The 20683-nt window shown below is 37.9% G+C and overlaps 1 protein-coding gene across 4 annotated transcripts in view; it reads left to right on the plus strand.

Annotated features, from left to right (window-relative positions):
• ADGRE1 (adhesion G protein-coupled receptor E1) overlaps nt 1-20683 on the plus strand; it is a 117911-nt gene that overhangs the window by 35823 nt on the left and 61405 nt on the right. For all 4 annotated transcript variants that reach the window (XR_005214933.1, XM_037823820.1, XM_037823822.1 and 1 more), the window contains 3 exons: nt 254-400; nt 2624-2712; nt 4044-4127. Coding sequence is in view for 3 of the 4 variants with exons in the window: in XM_037823820.1 (XP_037679748.1) it covers nt 254-400; nt 2624-2712; nt 4044-4127 (320 nt within the window). In the remaining variant the exon portion in view is untranslated. The remainder of the gene's footprint in view (nt 1-253; nt 401-2623; nt 2713-4043; nt 4128-20683) is intronic.

The raw sequence follows: 20683 nt of genomic DNA on the forward strand, positions 1-20683 counted from the left end.
TGCCTCATACCCATTGTCTATACCATAGATACTGATGAGTGTGTTAAATGTGCCCCTTCAATTGAACATGTACCAACACTCCTGGGAGCTACTTTTGTACCTGCCACCCTGGCTTTGCACCAAGCAATGGACAACTGAACATCAAAGACAGAGGGGTGGAATGTACAATTCAGCAGATAGTTTGCTGTCCAGTCCTGGAAGGAAATATCGCATTGTTCCTCTGGGATTCTTTACATTTTTGAGTTCTTTGCAGACATTGATGAGTGCTCCCAAGATCCATCACCATGTGGCCCAAATTCCATCTGCAATAATACCCTGGGATCCTACAGCTGTAACTGCACCATGGGCTTTCGACCTGATCCAGAAGGATCCTGGAAAGATGGCAACTTCAGCTGCAAAAGTAATAATTTCCTTGTGTGTCTTTTCAATGGAATCCATGGCTCACTTTGGTAAAAATCCTCACCCTTCTCAACCTCTGGGTCCTCCTTTTGCAGTCACCTCATCCAGAGATTCTCTTTCTCTTTACTCACTCATTAACTCATTCATTATTTCACTCCTTCAGTAGATTATTTTTGAAGCATGCATTATTTATTTATTTTATTTTATTATTGGAGAAGTGAAGAGTATATAGAACAATTGTGCACAAAATACAGGATTCCCACATACCACCCTATTATTAACACCTTGCATTTATGTGACACATTTGCCACAATTGCTGAAAGTACATTTTTATAACTGTACTATCAATGATAGTCCACAGTTTAACTCAGGTTTCACTGTGTAGTGCAGTTCCATGGATTTTTTATTTTATTATTTTTTTATTTAAAATTTTTTTAACATTTATTCACACACCGTACAATTATCCAAAATATACAATCAATAGATAACATTACCATCATATTGTTGTTCACTCATCACCCTGACCTACTTTTTTTAAAAATTCAGTTTTATTGAGATTTATTTATATCCCATACAACAGTCCATGGTGTACAATCAGCTGTTCACAGTACCATCATATAGTTGTGCATTCATCACCCCAATCTATTTTTGAACATTTTCCTTATACCACCCTATTTTTCATTTAGTTTTTGTCCCCATTTTTCTACTCATCCATCCATACACTGGATAAAGGGAATGCGATCCACAAGGTTTTCACAATCACACTCTCACCCCATGTAATCTGCATTGTTATACAATTGTCTTCAAGAGTCTAGGCTACTGGGTTGGAGTTTGGTAGTTTCAGGTGTTTACTATTCCAATATGTTAAAACCTAAAAAGTGTTATCTATATAGTGTGTAAGAATGTCCACCAGAGTGACCTCTCGACTCCATTTGAAATCTCTCATCCACTGAAGCTTTATTTTGTTTCATTTTGCACCCCCCTTTTAGTTTCATGGTTTTTTTTTTAAATTATTCTGTTACCATACATACAACCTAACATTTCCCATTTTGACCTCATTCAAAAATATATTTTGGTGCTGTTAATTAATTCACAATGTTTTGCTGCCATCACCACTACCCATCACCAAAACATTTCCATTATTCCAAATAGGAATCCTGTACATTTTAAGCTGCAGATTCCCATACCCTAGACCCCCTTCTCCTGGTAATCTATATTTTAGATTTTGACTTTGTGAGTTTGCTTATTCTAATAACTTCATATCAGTGAGGTAATACAATATTTATCCCTTTGTATCTGGCTTATGTCTCTCAACATGATGTCCCTAAAGAAATCACATATCCAAATATTTTTTTCCAGCCCCCGGTGCTAGGCACTTTAGACATAATCCTGGATATCGTAGACATGATATTTGTCCTCATGTAGCTGATTGTCTAGGGAAGCAGGCAGACAGCACATATAATTATTTAATAATAACCATGATAGGGGCCACAGTGAACAATCACAGTGCACTTTGGAGTGACTATTGGGATATTTAATATGTTCCAAGCAAATGACATTTAAGCTGAAACTCAAAAGAAGAGTAAAAATTTTCTAGACACAGAATGGAGAGCAGAGTGTTGCAAGTAATAACATGTGTAAAGACACTGAGGTGAAGGAGGTGGAGAAATTGGCACGGATGAGGAACAAAAGAAAGTCCTGAAATTTAAACAGAGTGAGGGAGTGGTACTAGCTCCATCTGACAAGGTGGGCAGGGGTCAGATATCAGATTCTGCCAGGCCCTTTGTACTGTGCAAAGAATTTTGATGTTAGTTTTCCCCCAACAAAAATAGGGAACTTGAAAGGTTTAAATTATGGGTTATTTCATGCATTAAAAAAGAAGATATGTTACTTTCATGGAAGTGATGAATTCTAATAATAAAATGAATATTCCTGAAGCCCTCCCCCAACATAAGAACTAGAAAACCATCAGTGCTGTCATGTCTCTTGTATCTTTCCCATTTCTCCTTTCTGGAGGAAACCCTTGGAATTTTGCATTTATTATTACCTTATTTTAAATTTGTTTTCCTCCTATGTATATATCTCTAAACAATATCTTGATCAGTTTTGCTTGCTTTGGAGCTTTATAAAAAAGGTATCACACTATGTGTAATGTGTAATCTGTTATAATTTGCTCTTTTCTTATCTTATGGTTGAAGTTTGTCTGCTTTTGTTTGCTTCCTAGGAATTCTCTTCAAGTGTAAAGAAGATATAATACCCAACAATGAGCAGGTCCAGCTATGCCAAGGGAAAGCAGCAGTGAAGCCGGAATATGTAAGGTTGCCAGCTCTTGAGGTTTTACTAGAAGCTGCTTAGGACACTGTTTTTTTGTAGTTCTAACCACGGCCAACCAGCAGTGGCTTAAATCAGATATAGGTTTCTTTTCATCCTTTGTAACAGTCAATATAAGCTTCCAAGAACTGATGTTATGGTTCCATAATGCTCTGCTATCATCAACATAAGACTCCCACTTTGTGGTCCAAGGTGGCTGCTCCAGTCCCTGCCATCACATGTGCATTCCAGCTGGCAGGAAAGGGGGAGATGGGAAAGTGGAAGGCACAGTCTTTCCTGTAAGTGTATGTCCTAGAAGTTACATATATCACTTCTTTTCATACCTCATTGGTCAGAATTAGTAATAACATAGTCATACCTAGCTGCAAGGGAAACTGGAAAAGTAGGGCATTTGCCTATCTATAACTCAGGGATTCTTTTACTAAAAGAAGAAAGGAAACTATATTGAAAGATCACCACCAGTGATGGTATTGGTGCTGTATCTGAATAATATGGGATGCGTGATACACAGCCAGACCAGGCAAAGAGGTATTTGGAGTTCCTGATTCTTCAATGAAGTCATTCCCATGAGTAAAAAGACCCAATGACCATCTTCAGAAGTTGTTGTCACTAATATAAATCTGAGCTTGTAAGTCATCTTTGTAATTCCTACACACCATGGACCATTGTTTTTTTCTTCTTGTGGTAAAATACATATAATGTAAAATTCACCATTTTAGTCATTTTAAAGCATGCAATTAATTGGCATTTAGTAAATTAACAATATGTGCAAGTATTACAACTAATTCCAGAACATTTCTGTCACCCATAATAGAAACTTTGTACCCATTAGCAGTTACTCCCCATCTCTTCCCCACAAGCCCTAGGCAACCACTAATCCACTTTCTGTCTCTATGGATTTACCTATGATGGTTATTTCCTATAAATGGAATCATACAATTTTCATCCTTTTGTGCCTGGCTTATTTCACTTAGCATCATGTTTTCAAGGTTTATCCATGCGGTACCATGCATTAGAACTTTTTTCTGGATTAATATTCTCTTTGTGTCGCTGCTTTTTTCACATATTTCTCCCATCCATTGACCCCACTGAATAGTTTTGCTATTTGTCTATGTTTGCTTTTTTAAATTCATGGAAGAGACAGGCGAGTGATTCCAGTTCTGATCAAGTGTTGAGTTTTATTTCCCTGAGAATCCTAGAGACTCATCAGGGCCTCAGTGCAGGTTTGGTTGCCCAGCCCTCATACTGGGAGATCACGTGCTTGTAGGATAGATGGATCAATACTCAAAAATGCTCTTCTCTCTGGGGCATAGGATTCCTTCTGTGAACTGATGGACACCACCTTCGGCATTCTGGATGATGCCTGCCAAAACAAAACTGCCACCATTTCTCTGGAGGTAATGATAGACTCTTCATAATCATTTTTTGAGTTTTGAACATCGTGGGGACACTTTTGGTGCAGGAAGCCCTTTTTATAATTACAGGACAGGAGTTAACATTTAATTTATTATTATTGTAAGCTTTTCAAAATTGACATAAAGTAAAATGATTTTTTTGGGTGGTCAGTCTTCTGAGTTTTATCACAAGAGTTGATTTGCATAACCACCTCTACAATCAGGATATGGAATCGTCCATTGTCCCAAAACACTCCCTCATACTGCCCCTTTATCCCCTAATCTTGTAAATCTCCAATCTGTTCTCTGTCACTATAGTTTTATCTTTTCAAGAATGTCATATTAATGGAAACACATGATATGTAGCTTTTTTAATAGCAGATTTTTTTTTTTAAACATATAAATCCTGTAGTTTATTTCTGAATTTATCTAAGTAAATCATAAGAATGTCATCATTTAACACTCCATTAGAAGAGATGATCCGTGCTTCTCAGTCAGTGACCTATTTTTTGTATACAAAAATCCTTCTAATCCATGTGAGCAGGTTTTAAAAACAAAGACCAAACAGTGACATATAGTGGCTAGTCATTTAATCCACAGATGTTTGTTTTTTAATGTATGGTCTCTAAAAGTCAATAAAAATCTACCTTTACAGTATAACTACCCTGTATACCTCTATTGTTTTTTTTTTTTTTTTTTTTTTTTTTAATCATCATTTTATTGAGATATATTCACATACCACGCAGTCATACAAAACAAATTGTACTTTCGATTGTTTACAGTACCATTACATAGTTGTACATTCATCACCTAAATCAATCCCTGACACCTTCATTAGCACACACACAAAAATAACAAGAATAATAATTAGAGTGAAAAAGAGCAATTGAAGTAAAAAAGAACACTGGGTACCTTTGTCTGTCTGTTTCCCTCCCCTACTTTTCTACACATCCATCCATAAACTAGACAAAGTGGTGTTTGGTCCTTATGGCTTTCCCAATCCCATTGTCACCCCTCATAAGCTACATTTTTATACAACTGTCTTCGAGACTCATGGGTTCTGGGTTGTAGTTTGATAGTTTCAGGTATCCACCACCAGCTACCCCAATTCTTTAGAACCTAAAAAGGGTTGTCTAAAGTGTGCATAAGAGTGCCCACCAGAGTGACCTCTCGGCTCCTTTTGGAATCTCTCTGCCACTGAAGCTTATTTCATTTCCTTTCACATCCCCCTTTTGGTCAAGAAGATGTTCTCCGTCCCACGGTGCCAGGTCTACATTCCTCCCTGGGAGTCATATTCCACGTTGCCAGGGAGATTCACTTCCCTGGGTGTCTGATCCCACGTAGGGGGGAGGGCAGTGATTTCACCTTTCAAGTTGGCTTAGCCAGAGAGAGAGGGCCACATCTGAGCAACAAAGAGGCATTCAGGAGGAGACTCTTAGGCACAAATACAGGGAGGCCTAGCCTCTCCTTTGCAGCAACCGTCTTCCCAAGGGTAAAACTTATGGTAGAGGGCTCAACCCATCAAACCACCAGTCCCCTATGTCTGTGGTCATGTTAGCAACCATGGAGGTGGGGTAGGCGAATACCCCTGCATTCTCCACAGGCTCCTCAAGGGGGCACTACATCTTTTTTTTTTTTTTTTTTCCCCTTGTCTTTTTTCTTTTTTTTTTTTTTTTTTTTTTTTTAACTTTCCCTTCTTTTTTCAAATCACCTGTATGAAAAAAAAGTTAAAAAGAAAACAAACATACAATAAAAGAGCATTTCAAAGAGACCATAGCAAGGGAGTAAGAAAAAGACAACTAACCTAAGATAACTGCTTAACTTCCAACATGTTCCTACTTTACCCCAAGAAAGTTACATAATATAGCAACATTTCAGTGAACTTGTTCCTACTACAACCATCAGAAATTAACAGACCATAGTCATTTCTGGGCATCCCCAGAACGTTAAATAGCTTATCTGTTCTTCCTGGATTATTGTTCCCCCTTCCTTAATTGCTCTCTACTGCTAGTTCCCCTACATTCTACATTATAAACCATTTGTTTTACATTTTTCAAAGTTCACATTAGTGGTAGCATATAATATTTCTCTTTTTGTGCCTGGCTTATTTCGCTCAGCATTATGTCTTCAAGGTTCATCCATGTTGTCATATGTTTCACCAGATCGTTCCTTCTTACTGCCGCGTAGTATTCCATCGTGTGTATATACCACATTTTATTTATCCACTCATCTGTTGAAGGACATTTGGGTTGTTTCCATCTCTTGGCAATTGTGAATAATGTTTAATAGCAGATTTATAGAGCTAAATGCACATACATCAAAAATGTACAATCAGTATCTTCTAGTGTATTAACAGAGTTGTGCATTCATCACCACAATAAATTCTTGAACATTTGTACCTTGAAGAGGGTTCACTATGTTATACAGCCCCATGTTTCATTCTTTGCTTCCCTTCTAGCCATATACACGACTCTCAACTTTCCCTTTCAACCACAATCGTACCCACATATCATCGCTGTTAATTGCACACATTATCATGTACTGCCATCATCTCCATCTCCAACATTTGCAATAAACCTTATTGCATATTCTGCACAAATTAAACATGTCTGCCCTCATTTTGTCTTCTGGTTAAATGGATATTTAACACCATGAGTTTGCTAGTTATATTTAGTTCATATTAGTGTGGTCACATGCTATATATCCTTTTGTGTCTGACTTATTTATTTCACTTAACATATATGTCCTCAAGGTTCATCTATGTAATCACATGTATCATGCCTTCATTTCTTCTTACACCTGCAAAATATTCCATCACATGTATATACCACAGTTTGTTTATCCATTCATTGGTTGATGGATACCGGGGTTGTTTCCATCTCTTGGCAATTGTGAATAGTGTTGCTATGAACATCGGTGTGCAAATATCTGTTTGCATCCTTGCTTTCAGTTCTTCTGAGTATATACCAGGTAGCAGGGTTGCTGGATCATATGGCAGCTGTATACTTAGCTTCCAGAAGAACCACCAAATTGCTTTTCAGAGTGGCTTCATCATTCTACATTCCCACCAACAGCGAATAAGTGTACCTATTTCTCCACATCCTCTCCAACACTTGCAGTTACCTGTTTTTTTCTTTTTTTAAATAGTGGCTACTCTAGTAGGTGTGAAATAATAGCTCATTGTAGTTTTGATTTGCATTTCCCTAATAGCTAGTGAACTTGAATGTCTTTTCATGTGCTTTTTGTCATTTGCATTTCCTCTTTGGAAAAATGTCTGTTCATGTCTTTTGCCCATTTTTTAATTGGGTTGTTTGTCTTTTCAACACTGAGTTGAATATCTCTTTGATATTCTAGATATTAAATTTATATTGGATAGGTGGTTTCCAAATATTTTCTTCCATTTAGTAGGCTGCCTTTTCACCCTGTTGACAAAGTCCTTTGAAGCAAAAAAGTATTCAGTTTTGAAGAGGTCTGATTTAACTAGTTTTTCTCTTATTGCTTGTGCTTTGGGTGTAAGGTCTAAGAAACCACCACCTACCACTAGATCTTTTTTTTTTATTTTATTCATTTTTATTGAGATATATTCACATACCATGCAGTCATACAAAGCATACAGTCAGTTGTTCACAGTACCATTATATAGTTGTGCATTCATTGCCAAAATTAATTTTTGAATATTTTCATTGCCACACACACAAAAATAATAAGAATAAAAATTAAAGTGAAAAAGAACAATTAGAGTAAAAAAGAACACGGTATGCCTTTTTTTTTTTGCCCCCATTTTTCTACTCACCCATCCGTACACTGGACAAAGGGGAGTGTGGTACATATGGCTTTCCCAATCACATTGTCACCCCTCATAAGCTACATTTAAAAAATTCATTTTTATTGAGATATATTCACATACCATGCAGTCATACAAAACAAAGTATATATTCAATTGTTTACAGTACCATTATATAGTTGCACATTCATCATCAAAATAAATTTTTGACATTTTCATTACCACACATACAAAAATAATCAGAATAAAAATTAAAGTGACAAAGAAAAATTAAAGTAAAAAAGAATACCAGGTGCCTTCCCTTCCCCACCCCCCATTTTTCTAATCATCCATCCATAAACTAGACAAAGGGGAGTGTGGTCCATATGGCTTTCCCAATCACATTGTCACCCCTCATAAGCTACATTTTTATACAATCGTCTTCAAGATTCATGGGTTCTTGGCTGTAGTTTGATAGTTTCAGGTATTTACTGCTAGATGTTCCAGTTCATTAGAACCTACAAAAGGTTGTTTATATTGTGCATAAGAGTGCCCACCAGAGTGACCTCTTGGCTCCTTTTGGAAGCTTATTTCATTTCCTTTCACATCCCCCTTTTGGTCAAGAAGATGTTCTCCATCCCACGATGCCGGGTCTACATTCCTCCCCGGGAGTCATATTCCATGTTGCCAGGGAGATTCACTCCCCTGGGTGTCTGATCCCATGTAGGGGGGAGGGCAGTGATTTCACCTGCCAAGTTGGCTTAGCTAGAGAGAGAGGGCCACATCTGAGCAACAAAGAGGCATTTGGGAGGAGGCTCTTAGGCACAATTATAGGCAGGCTTAGTCTCTCTTTTGCAGCAACAGTCCTCCAAGGGCCAAGTCCTGTGGTAGAGGGCTCAACCCATCAAACCACCAGTCCCCCATGTCTGTGAGCACATCAGCAACCATCGAGGTGGGGCAGGCCAATAACCCTGAATCCTCCACTAGCTCCTCAAGGGAGCTCTGCATATTTTTTTCATGGTTTTTTTTTTCTTAATTAACTTTTTTTAAAATTAACTATATCAAGAAAAATTTAAAAAAATACAGTAAAAAATTTTCAAACAAACCATAACATAACAAGGGAGTAAGAAAAAGACAACTAACCTAAAATAATTACTTTACTTCCAGCATGTTCCTACTCTACCCCAAGAAAATAACCTAATATAGCAACATTTCTGTGAACTTTTTCCTACCATATCCATCAGAAATTAACAGACCATAGTCATTTCTGGGCATTCCCAGAATGTTCTATTTACCCATGATAGCTTATCTGTTCTTATTGGGTTATCATTCCCCCCAGCCATTAATTGATCTCTATTGCTAGTTCCTCTACATTCTACATTATAAACCATTCATTTTACATTTTTCAGTGTTCACGTTAGTGGTAGCATATAATATTTCTCTTTTTGTGCTGGGCTTATTTCGCTCAGCATTATGTCTTCAAGGTTCATCCATGTTGTCATATGTTTCACGAGATCGTTCCTTCTTACTGCCGTGTAATATTCCATCGTGTGTATGTAACACATTTTATTTATCCACTCATCTGTTGAAGGACATTTGGGTTGTTTCCATCTCTTGGCAATTGTGAATAATGCTGCTATGAACATTGGCGTGCAGATATCTGTTCGTGTCACTGCTTTCCTATCTTCCGGGTATATACCGAGAAGTGCAATCACTGGATCGAATGGTAACTCTGTATCTAGTTTTCTAAGGAACTGCCAGACTGACTTCCAGAGTGGCTGAACCATTATACAGTCCCATCAACAATGAATAAGAGTTCCAATTTCTCCACATCCTCTCCAGCATTTGTAGTTTCCTGTTTGTTTAATGGCAGCCATTCTAACTGGTATGCGATGGTATCTTGTTGTGTTCTTAATTTGCATCTCTTTAATAGACAGTGAAGCTGAAAATCTTTTCATGTGTTTTCTGGTCATTTGTATTTCCTCTTCAGAGAACTTTTTCATATCTTTTGCCCATTTTATAATTGGGCTGTCTGTACTATTGTCATTGAGTTGTAGGATTTCTTTATATATGCAAGATACCAGTATTTTGTCAGATACATGGTTTCCAAAAAATTTTCCCATTGAGTTGGCTGCCTCTTCACCTTTTTGACAAATTCCTTTGAGGTACAGAAATTTCTAAGTTTGAGGAGTTCCCATTTACCTATTTTTTTCTTTCATTGTTTGTGCTTTAGGTGTAAGGTCTAGGAAGTGACTGCCTAATATAAGGTCTTGAAGATGTTTCCCTACATTATCTTCTAGGAGTTTTATGGTAGTGTCTCTTATGTTGAGGTCTTTGATCCATTTTGAGCTAATTTTTGTGTAGGATATGAGGTAGGGGTCCTTTTTCATTCTTTTGGATATGGATATCCAATTCTCCCAGCTCCATTTGTTGAAAAGACTGTTATGTCCCTGTTCAGTGGCTTTGGGGGCCTTACCAAAGATCAGTCAACCATAGATCTGGGGACCTATCTCTGAATTCTCAATTCAATTCCATTTATCAGTGTCTATCTTTGTGTCAATACCATGCTGTTTTGACTACTGTGGCTTTATAGTAAGCTTCAAAGTCGGGGAGTGTAAGTCCTCCCACTTTGTTTTTCTTTTTTGGAGTGTTTTTAGCAATTTGAGGCATCTTCCCTTTCCAAATAAATTTGATAACTAGCTTTTCCAAGTCTGCAAAGTAGTTTGTTGGAATTTTGATTGGGATTGCATTGAATCTGTAGATGAGTTTGGGTAGAATTGACATCTTAATGACATTTATCCTTCCTATCCATGAACATGGAATATTTTTCTATCTCTTAAGGTCCCCTTCTATTTCTTTCAGTAGAGTTATGTAGTTTTCTTTGTATAGGTCTTTTACATCTTTGGTTAAGTTTATTCCTAGGTACTTGATTTTTTTAGTTGCTATTGAAAATGGTATCTTTTTCTTGAGTGTCTCTTCAGTTTGTTCATTTCTAGCATATAGAAACATTACTGACTTGTGTGCATTAATCTTGTATCCTGCTACTTTGCTAAATTTGTTTATTATCTCTAGTAGCTGTATTGTTGATTTCTCAGGGTTTTCCAGTTATAAGATCATCTGCAGAAAATGGCAGTTTTACTTCTTCCTTTCCAATTTGGATGCCTTTCTTTGTCTTGCCGGATTGCCCTGGCTAGCACTTCCAGCACAATGTTGAATAACAGTGGTGACAGCGGGCATCCTTGTCTTGTTCCTGATCTTAGAGGGAAGGCTTTCAATCTCTCACCATTGAGTACTATGCTGGCTGTGGGTTTTTCATATATGCTCTTTATCATGTTGAGGAAGTTTCCTTCAATTCCTACCTTCTGAAGTGTTTTTATCAAAAAGGAATGCTGGATTTTTTGAATGCTTTTTCAGCATCTATTGAGATGATCATTTCATTTTTTCTCTTTTGATTTGTCAATGTGCTGTAATACATTGATTTTCTTATGTTGAACCATCCTTGCATGCCTGGAATGAACCCCACTTGGTCATGGTGTATGATGTTTTTAATGTGTCTTTGGATTCAATTTGCAAGTATTTTGTTGAGGATTTTTGCATCTATATTCATTAGGGAGATAGGCCTGTAGTTTTCCTTTTTTGCAGCATCTTTGCCTGGTTTTGGTATTAGATTGATGTTAGCTTCATAAAATGAGTTAGGTAGTGTTCCATTTTCTTTGATGTTTTGAAACAGTTTAAGTAAGATTGGTGTCAGTTATTTTTGGAAAGTTTGGTAGAATTCCCCTATGAAGCCATCTGGCCCTGGGCATTTATTTGTGGAAAGCTTTATGATGACTGATTGGATCTCTTTGCTTGTGATGGGTTAGTTGACATCTTCTGTTTCCTCTCTGGTCAGTCTAGGTTGCTCATATGTTTCCAGGAAATTGTCTATTTCCTCTGCATTATCCAGTTTGTTGGCATAGAGTTGTTCATAGTATCCTCTTTTAATTTTTTTTAATTTCTTCAGGATTTGCAGTAATGTCCCCTTTCTCATTCATTATTTTGTTTATATGGGTCTTCTCTCTTTTTGATTTTGTCAGTCTAGATAAGGGCTTGTCAATCTTGTTGATCTTCTCAAAGAACCAACTTTTGGTGTTATTTATTCTCTCTATTGTTTTTTTGCTCTCTGTGTCATTTATTTCTGCTTTACTCCTTGTTGTTTCTTTTCTTCTACTTGGTGTAGGATTGGTTTGCTGTTCATTTTCTAGCTTCTTCAGTTGCTCCATTAGTTCTTTGATTATAGGTCTTTCTTCCTTTTTAATGTATGCATTCAGAGCTATAAATTTGCCCCTCAATACTGTCTTTGCTGAATTCCATAGGTTTTGATATGTTGTGTTCTCATTTTCATTCATCTCTATGTATTTAGCAATTTCTCTTATTTCTTCTTTAACCCACTGATTGTTTAGGAGTGTGTTGTTTAACCTCCAGGTATCTGTGAATTTTCTAAGTCTCTGATGGTTATTGACTTCTAATTGTATTCCTTTGTGATCAGAGAATGTGCTCTGAATAATTTAAATGTTTTTAAATTTATTGAGGCTTGTTTTATGGTCCAGCATGTGATCTATTATGGAGAGAGTTCCATGAGCACTAGAGAAGTATGTGTATCCTGGTGATTTGGGATGTAATGTTCTATATATGTCTGTTAAGTTCAATTCATTTATCAGATTGTTTAGGTTTTCAGTTTCCTTATTGGTTCTCTGTCTGGTTGATCTTTCAATAGGAGTGAGTGATGTATTGAAGTTTCCCACAATTATTGTGCAAACATCTATTGCTTCCTTTAGTTTGCCAATGTTTATCTCGTGTGTTTTTGGGCATCTTGATTGGGTGCATAAACATTTATGATTATTTCTTCTTGTTGAATTGTTCCTTTTATTAGTAGTTGTGACATTCTTTGTCTCTCATAACATCCTTGCATTTAAAGTCTATTTTACCTGAGATTAATATTGCTACTCCTGCTTCCCTTTTGGCTGTAGCTTTCATGAAATATTTTTTCCATCCTTTCACTTTCAACTTCTTTGCATCCCTATGTTGAATATGAGTCTTTTGTGAGCAACATATCAATGGTTCATATTTTTTAATCCATTCTGCCAATCTATATATTTTGATTAGGGAATTTAATCCTTTCACATTCAGTGTTATTACTGTGAAGGCATTTCTTGAATCAGCCATCCTATTCTTTGGTTTATGTTTGTCATATGTGTTTTTTCCTTCCCTCTCTTAATTTCTTTTAATGTACCCTTACTAAATATCATTAGTTCTGAACCTTTGTCAAATCTCTCTCTCCTTTCTTTGTTTCTATGTCAGTAGGATTCCCTTTAGTATCTCAGTAGGGCAGGTCTCTTCTTAGCAAATTCTCTCAGCATTGGTTTGTCTGTGAAAAATTAAATTACTCCCTCAAATTTGAAGGAGAGCTTTGCTGGATAAAGAATTCCTGGTTGGCAATTTTTGTCTTTCAGAATTTTAAATATGTCATACCACTCTCTTCTTGCTTCCATGGTGGCCACTGAGTAGTCACTACTTAGTCTTATGCAGTTTCCCTTGTATGTGGTGAATTGCTTCTCTCTTGCTGCTTTCAGAACTTGTTTCTTCTCTTCAGTATTTGACAATCTTATCAGAATATGTCTCTGAGTGGGTTTATTTGGATTTATTCTGTTTGGAGTTCATCTTGCATCTATGATTTGTGTATTTATGTTGTTTAGAAGGTATGGGAAGTTTTCTCCTAAAATTTTTTTGAATACTCTTCCTTGACCTTTACCCTTCTCTTCCCCTTCTGGAACAAAAATAATTCTTATATTCGTGCATTTTATGTTGTCCATCATATCCCTGAGGTCCACTTTGATTTTTTATTTTTCCCCATTCTTCCTTTTGTACTGTCACTACCAATTCTGGCCTCCTCCAGCTCACTGATTCTCTCCTCAGCTTCCTGTAATCTAGTATGTGTTTAGCTAGAATCTTTTAAATTTGATCAACAGTTTCTTTTATTTCCATAAGGTCATATATTTTTTTATTTACTCTTGCAAATTCTTCTTTATGCTCTTCTAGGGTCTTCTTCATGTCCTTTATATCCTGTGCCATGATCTCATTGTTTGTCATTAGTTCTTTGATTAATTGCTCCAAGTACTGTGTGTCCTCTGATTTTTTGGTTTAGGTGTTTGGGTTTGTGTTATCCATCTCTTCTGGTTTACTCTTGTGATTTAAAATTTTCTGTTGTTTTTGGCCTCTTGGCATTTGCTTATCTTATAGGGTTTTTTTTAGGATATGCAGATTTATTTAAGCAGTTAACTCTAATTTGTCAGAGCTACAGCTTGTTTGTGTGCACATTATCTGAGTTACCAGCAGATGGTGCCTGCGAGCTGCCTCTTACCCTGAAGCCAGTTCTCCCCCACTTTGTCTATGTGGTGAGTGGGGGTCTGAATCTTGTGGGAGGTCCAATCAGTGCCTCAAATTTCTGTGTGCTGCCAGCCCTGAATGCGGGGGTATGTGGCAGTTAGGGAGGGAGGGTGGCTTTAAGAATTAAATCTTCCAGGCATTCCTGGAGACTTAAAACTGTTGCAGGAGCCCAAACCTTTGGCTCCAGATCCCCACAGTCTGTCTCTGCCATGGACCCACAAGTCCCTGGTATTGGTGTAGGGCCCCAGGACTTCTGTGCAGGACCCGCCTCCAAGGGCCTCTGTGTGGGGAAGACTGCAGAGCATCACAGGTGAGCACAGTCTCCAAGGGAAGCTCTGGATAGCTGTGCCTCACAGGGGCATTCCCCACCCACTGAGCGGTTGGTTGTATGGGGCATGTTGAATTCCCCCTTCAGCAGACCTCTGCCTTCCTAGCTCTGGTTCAGTTAGCTGTGGGTCTGTGAAAGGCTATTATGCATGCCAGATACTGAGGCTGGTGCCTGAGGTTTGGATGGCATTTCCCACCACACTTGACTGCATGGTGTATCTTTGGGCCACAGTGCCATGCAGGTGTGTATCCAGCCCGCTGAAAACATGGCTGCATGCGGCATGGTAATTTCCCCATTTTCATGGACCTCCACCTTCCTAGCTCTGGGACAATTAGCTGCAGGTGTGCAAAAGGCTATTGTCCACACCAGATACTGAAGCAGGTTCCCAGGTGGGGAAGCTGTCCCCCCGTGCTCAACTGTGCAGTTCTTAACACCAGATCCACAACCGCTTATGGGATTGTTAAAGTAATCCCTCTCCAGATGCCAACCTCCAGTTTCTCCTGACTGTGGCCTCACTCATTCATTTCTGAGTGCAGACTCTCAGATTCACCAAGTGCACAGTCCCTGTGGATTTGGCAGAGCTTGTCCAGTCGGTGGAGCGCTGGAACTGGTATTCTAGAACACTTTCTATCTTTTATCTAATGTTTTTCATGAAGACATTTCTTGCCCTGACTCTCCTAATCCCCCATCTTCTGGGCCATCTCTTCCAGGAGCTTTATTGTGCTCTGTCTTATACTGAGGTCTTTGATCCACTTTGAGTTAATTTTTGTATAGAGTGTGAAGTAGGGGTCCTTTTTCATTCTTTTGGATATGGATATCCAATTCTCCCAATCCCATTTGTTGAACAGACTGCTCTGTGACAGTTCAGCAGATTTGGGGGCCTTATCAAAAATCAGTTGACTATAGATATGGGGGTCTATTTCCAAACTCTTGATTTGATTCCATTGATCAATGTGTCTATTTTTGTGCCAGAACCATGCTGTTTTGACTACTGTGGCTTTTAGTAGGCTTCAAGGTCTGAAAGTATAAGTTTTCCCACTTAATTCTTCTTCTTTTTAGAATGATTTTAGCAATTTGAGGTCCCTTTCCCTTCCAAATAAATTTGATTCTTGTTTCTCCAACTCTGCAGATTAGATTGTTGGAATTTTATTGGAATCGCATTGAATTTGTAGATCAGTTTGGGTAGAACTGGCATCTTAACGACATTTAGCTTTCCTATCAATCAACACAGAATATCTTTCCACCTCTTTAGGTCCCCTACGTCTGTTTTTTTTTTAAACAGTTTTATTCACATACCATACATTCCATCCTTAGTAAACAGTGAATGGTTCCTGGTATAATCACATAGTTATGCATTCAGCACCACAATCTATATGAGGACATTTCTATTTCTTCCACAAAGAAAGAGGAAGAGAAGAAAAAAGAAAAAATAAAACAAAGAAAAAGAAAAAATATGAAGAATAAAAAATAAAAGAAAAAATAAAAGTATAATAAAATACAATATAAAGGTCAGACAACACCACCACCACCAAGAATCCTATGTGTCTCCTTTATATCCCCCTCTTATAGACATTTAGTTTTGGTATATTGCCTTTGCTACAATTAATGGAAACATATTACAGTGTTACTGTTAACTATAGACTTTAGTTTGCATTGACTGTATTTTTCCCCAATACCATCCCATTCTCAACACCTTGTGAAGCTGATGTTTACTTGCTCTTCCTCATGTAAAAACATTCTTATATTTATATATTTAATCACCATAATGGACTAGTCCTCATTTCACTAAGTTAATACCATTCAGGTCTTTATCTTCTGTCTTTCCTACTGATGTCACTCATGCCTGTGCTTGTTTGGACATATTATGTCTCCCCAAAAGCCATGTTTTAATCAAATCTTGTGGGATATTTTGATTAGGTTGTTTTCATGGCGATGTGACTCATCCAACTGTAGATGATACTCTTTTTAATTAAATCCAGTTTTATTGAGATATAGTCACATATCATACAATCATCCATGGTGTACAGCGGTTCATAGTACCATCATATACTTGTGCATTCATCACCCCAATCCATTTTTTAATTTTTCTTTACTCCAAAAAGAATATAAACAAGAATAAAAAATAAAAGTAAAAAAGAACACCCAAAGCATTCTATCTCCCCATCCCACCCTATTTTCATTTAGTTTTTCCCCATTTTTCTACTCATCCATCCATACACTGGATAAAAGGAATGTGAGCCATAAGGTTTTCACAATCACACAGTCATGCCATGTAAGCTATATAGTTATGCAATCATCTTCAAGAATCAAGGCTACTGGGTTGTAGTTTGACAGTTTCGGTTATTTCCTTCTAGCTATTCCAGTCCACTAAAAACTAAAAAGGGACATATATATGCACATAGGAATGCCCTCCAGAGTGACCTCCCAACTCCATTTAAAATTTCTCAGCCACTGAAACTTTATTTTGTTTCATTTCACTTCCCTCTTTTGGTCAATAAAATTTTCTCAACCCCATGATTCAATGTCCAGGCTCATCCCTGGAAGTCATGTCCTGCATTTCCAGGGAGATTTACACCCCTTGAAGTCATGTGCCGTGTAGGGGCAAAGGCAGTGAGTTTACCTGTCAGTTGGGCTTAGAGAGAGAGAGGCCACATCTGAGCAACAGAGGTTCTCTGGGGGAGACTCAGACACAATTATAAGTAGGTTTAGCCTCTCCTTTGCAGTAGCAAGCTTCATATGAGTAACCCCAAGATCAAGGGCTTGGCCTACTAAATTTTTAGTCCTCAATGTTTGTGAGAATATCAGACTTCCAACATTTCTGCCTTTTCTCCCAGTTCCTCTGGGGGACCCTGCAAAAATGTTTTTATTCTCCACCCAAATTACTTTGGGGGTTATTGGTATTTCACACTAACCTGTACAGACCAACCAGATCTCACTTCCTATTCAGAGTTCCATGTCATTACGGTGTTTGAATAAACTGACCATACAGGTTAAATTATTTAGTGTGTTGCAGAAAATATAGCTCCTGCACCAAATAAACATCTTTTCCCTTGGTCTCACACAGAAGTTGAAGTTTTAACACATGGGCAATTTCATCCTTAACCCTTTGGCCTGATTTGCTTTAGTCCTAACCAGATCCACTTCATTCATGTCTGCAATTAAAGTCTGAGCACTTTTTTAGTTTTTTAACAGTTGCTGAATGCACTAATACTGACATTCATATCTGCCAAACTCTAGCTCTGAGTTTCAGGTGTTACTCAGATACCCAAAATTCCAGAGACCAACCAGGCGATAGACAAAGAGTTCAGCATCTCAGAATTTGGAGGTAGCCATTACAACTCAGGAATAGATGTGACTGCTGTAAGAGCTTACAATCTAGGGACCTTTACAATAAGTGTTCCCCTGAAAAGCCATGCTCTAAGATTCCATTCTCAGAGTTTAAACATTGTGGTTAGTCTGTATTAGTGAGTCATTATAAAGTTTGTCTTTTTGTTTCTGGCATACTTCACTCAAATTACTGCCCTCAAGATCCATTCACCTAGTTGCATGTCTAACAGCTTCATTCCTTCTTCCAGCTGCTCAGTATTTTATTGTATGCATACATCATAGTTCACCATTCTGCTCATCAGTTGATGTAGCCTTGGGCCACCCCCAACCATTGCAAATCGTGAGTACTGCCACCATAAACACAAGTGTGCAGATGTACACTCGTGTCCCTGCTCTCAGATCTTGCAAGTGTACAATGCATAATGAGGTTGCAGGATCTTATGGCACCCATATACTTAGCTTCTTGCGGAACTACCACATAGTTCTCCAGAAGGGCTACACCATTCTACTTCCCCACAACAGTAAATAACTACATCCCCCTCTCCATGTTTTCTCCAGCACTTGTATCCCATTTTATATATTTCCCTGCAATTTTATAGAGTTATATTCACATACCATAAAATCACCCACAGTGTACACTCAATTGTTCCCAGTAGCATCATATAGTTGTGCATTCATTACCACAATCAGCACTTGAACATATTCATTACTACAAAATTTTTTAAAAAGAATAATAAAAAAGATAAAAAACAAAAAAACCCCATACAATACAGTATAATAATAAGATCAAACAAACAACAACACCACTACCAAGAATCCAATACCCCTCCCTTATAATTCCCTCTTACAGACATTCAGCTTTGGTATATTGCCTTTGTTATATTTAATGAAAGCATATTACACTGTTACTACTAACCATAGACTCCAGTTTGCTTTGATTATATTTTTCCCCAATACAGTAACATTTCAACACCGTGCAAGGTTGACATTCATATGTTCTCCCACATGTAAAAAAATTTTTATATTTGTACATTTAGTCACAATCACTGACCACTCTAAGTTTCATTAAGTTATATGGTCCCAGTCTTTATTGTCTGTCTTTCCTTCTGGTGTCATACATGCCCCTAACCTTCCTCTTTTAACTGTACTCACAGTCATCTTTGTTCTGTGTACTTACATTATTGTGCTACCATCACCCAATATTGTACCCCAAACCTCTCTCTCCTGTCTTTTCCTATCTGTCTGTAGTGCTCCCTTTAGTATTTCCTGTAGAGCAGGTATCTTGTTCACAAATCTCTGTGTCTGTTTGTTTGAGACTTCTTGGTTGGCAGTTTTTCTCTTTCAGTATCTTAAATATATCACTCCACTTGCTTCTTGCCTCCATGGTTTCTGTTGAGAAATCCACACATAGTCTTATTGAGCTTCCCTTGTATGTGATGGATTGCTTTTCTCTTGCTGCTTTCAGATTTCTCTCTTTGTCTCTGACATTTGATAATACGTTTTCTTTGTGTCTTGGAATAGGTCTATTCAGATCTATTTGTTTAGGGTATGCTGTGCTTCTTAGATCTGTAGTTTTATGTATTTCATAAGAGATGGGAAATTTTTAGTAATTATTTCCTCCATTATTCTTCCTGCCCCTTTTCCCTTTTCTCCTGGGACAGTCATGACACATACATTCAAGTCATTCAATTCCCTGAGATGTTGCTCATATTTTTCCATTCTTTCCCCTATCTGTTCTTTTATGTGTGTAGGATTTCAGATGTCCTGTCCTCTGGTTCATGAATCTTCCTTCTGTCTCTTGAAATCTGCTTTGTTTGTCTCCATTGTGTTTTTCATTTCTTGTATTGTGCCTTTCATTCCTATAAGTTCTGCTAATTGTTCAAACTTTTGAGTTCTTCCTTATGTTCATCCAATGTCTTCTTTATATCCTTCGTTTCTTTACCATATTATCCCTCAAGTCATTGATTTGATTTTTGAATTGATTTAGCATATTTGTTTCAAGATCTTTAATTAGTTGTTCCAATTCCTGTATCTCAGTTGAAGTGTAAGTTTGTTCCTTGGACTGGGCCATATCTTCATTTTTCCTAGTGTGATTTGTCATTTTCTGTTGTCTGGGCATCTGGTTTCCTTGATTACCCCAATCAGATTTTCCCAGACCAGAGGGGCTCAGTTCTTAGGAGGAGAATGTATTCAATATCAGGTTTCCCTGAGGGTGAGTTCTGGGAGATTGACAGACCTTCCTGTGGGGCCTCTAGACTCAGTGCTTTTCCTATCCTGCCCAGCAGGTGGTGCTTGTCAGCCCATAGCTCTCCCCTGGTGTAAAGAGATGTGGTCATTTTAATTCTCAGAGTACCCTATCCTGGCAAGGGGCCAGTGGTGCCACAAGCCAAGTTTAAGTTGTTTCTGTTTTCCCCACCCCCCTGCCAGGCCCTGGGGTCTGAATACTCTGAGGGAGGGAGACCATTTGAACTGGGCATTACCCCCCTTTTATTAGGGAAGATATGCCATTTAGGGAGTTAACTTCTACACTTGAATTCCTCCCTTGTCTCTCTGACTCTGTTAACTCCACGTTTGCCTGGGTCAGAGCTGACAATTGAAAATGCCCGAGGCTTTCTCTAATGAGCTACTCAGGCTGAGAGGGAAAAAAAAAAGGGAAAAGAGAACAAGCCCCTTTTTTAGAGCCAGTCTCCAGCCCCCAAGTTTCACTGTTCAATC

This window comes from Choloepus didactylus (genome assembly GCF_015220235.1).
Source record: "Choloepus didactylus isolate mChoDid1 chromosome 25 unlocalized genomic scaffold, mChoDid1.pri SUPER_25_unloc1, whole genome shotgun sequence".
NCBI classification, from domain to species: Eukaryota; Metazoa; Chordata; class Mammalia; order Pilosa; family Megalonychidae; genus Choloepus; species Choloepus didactylus.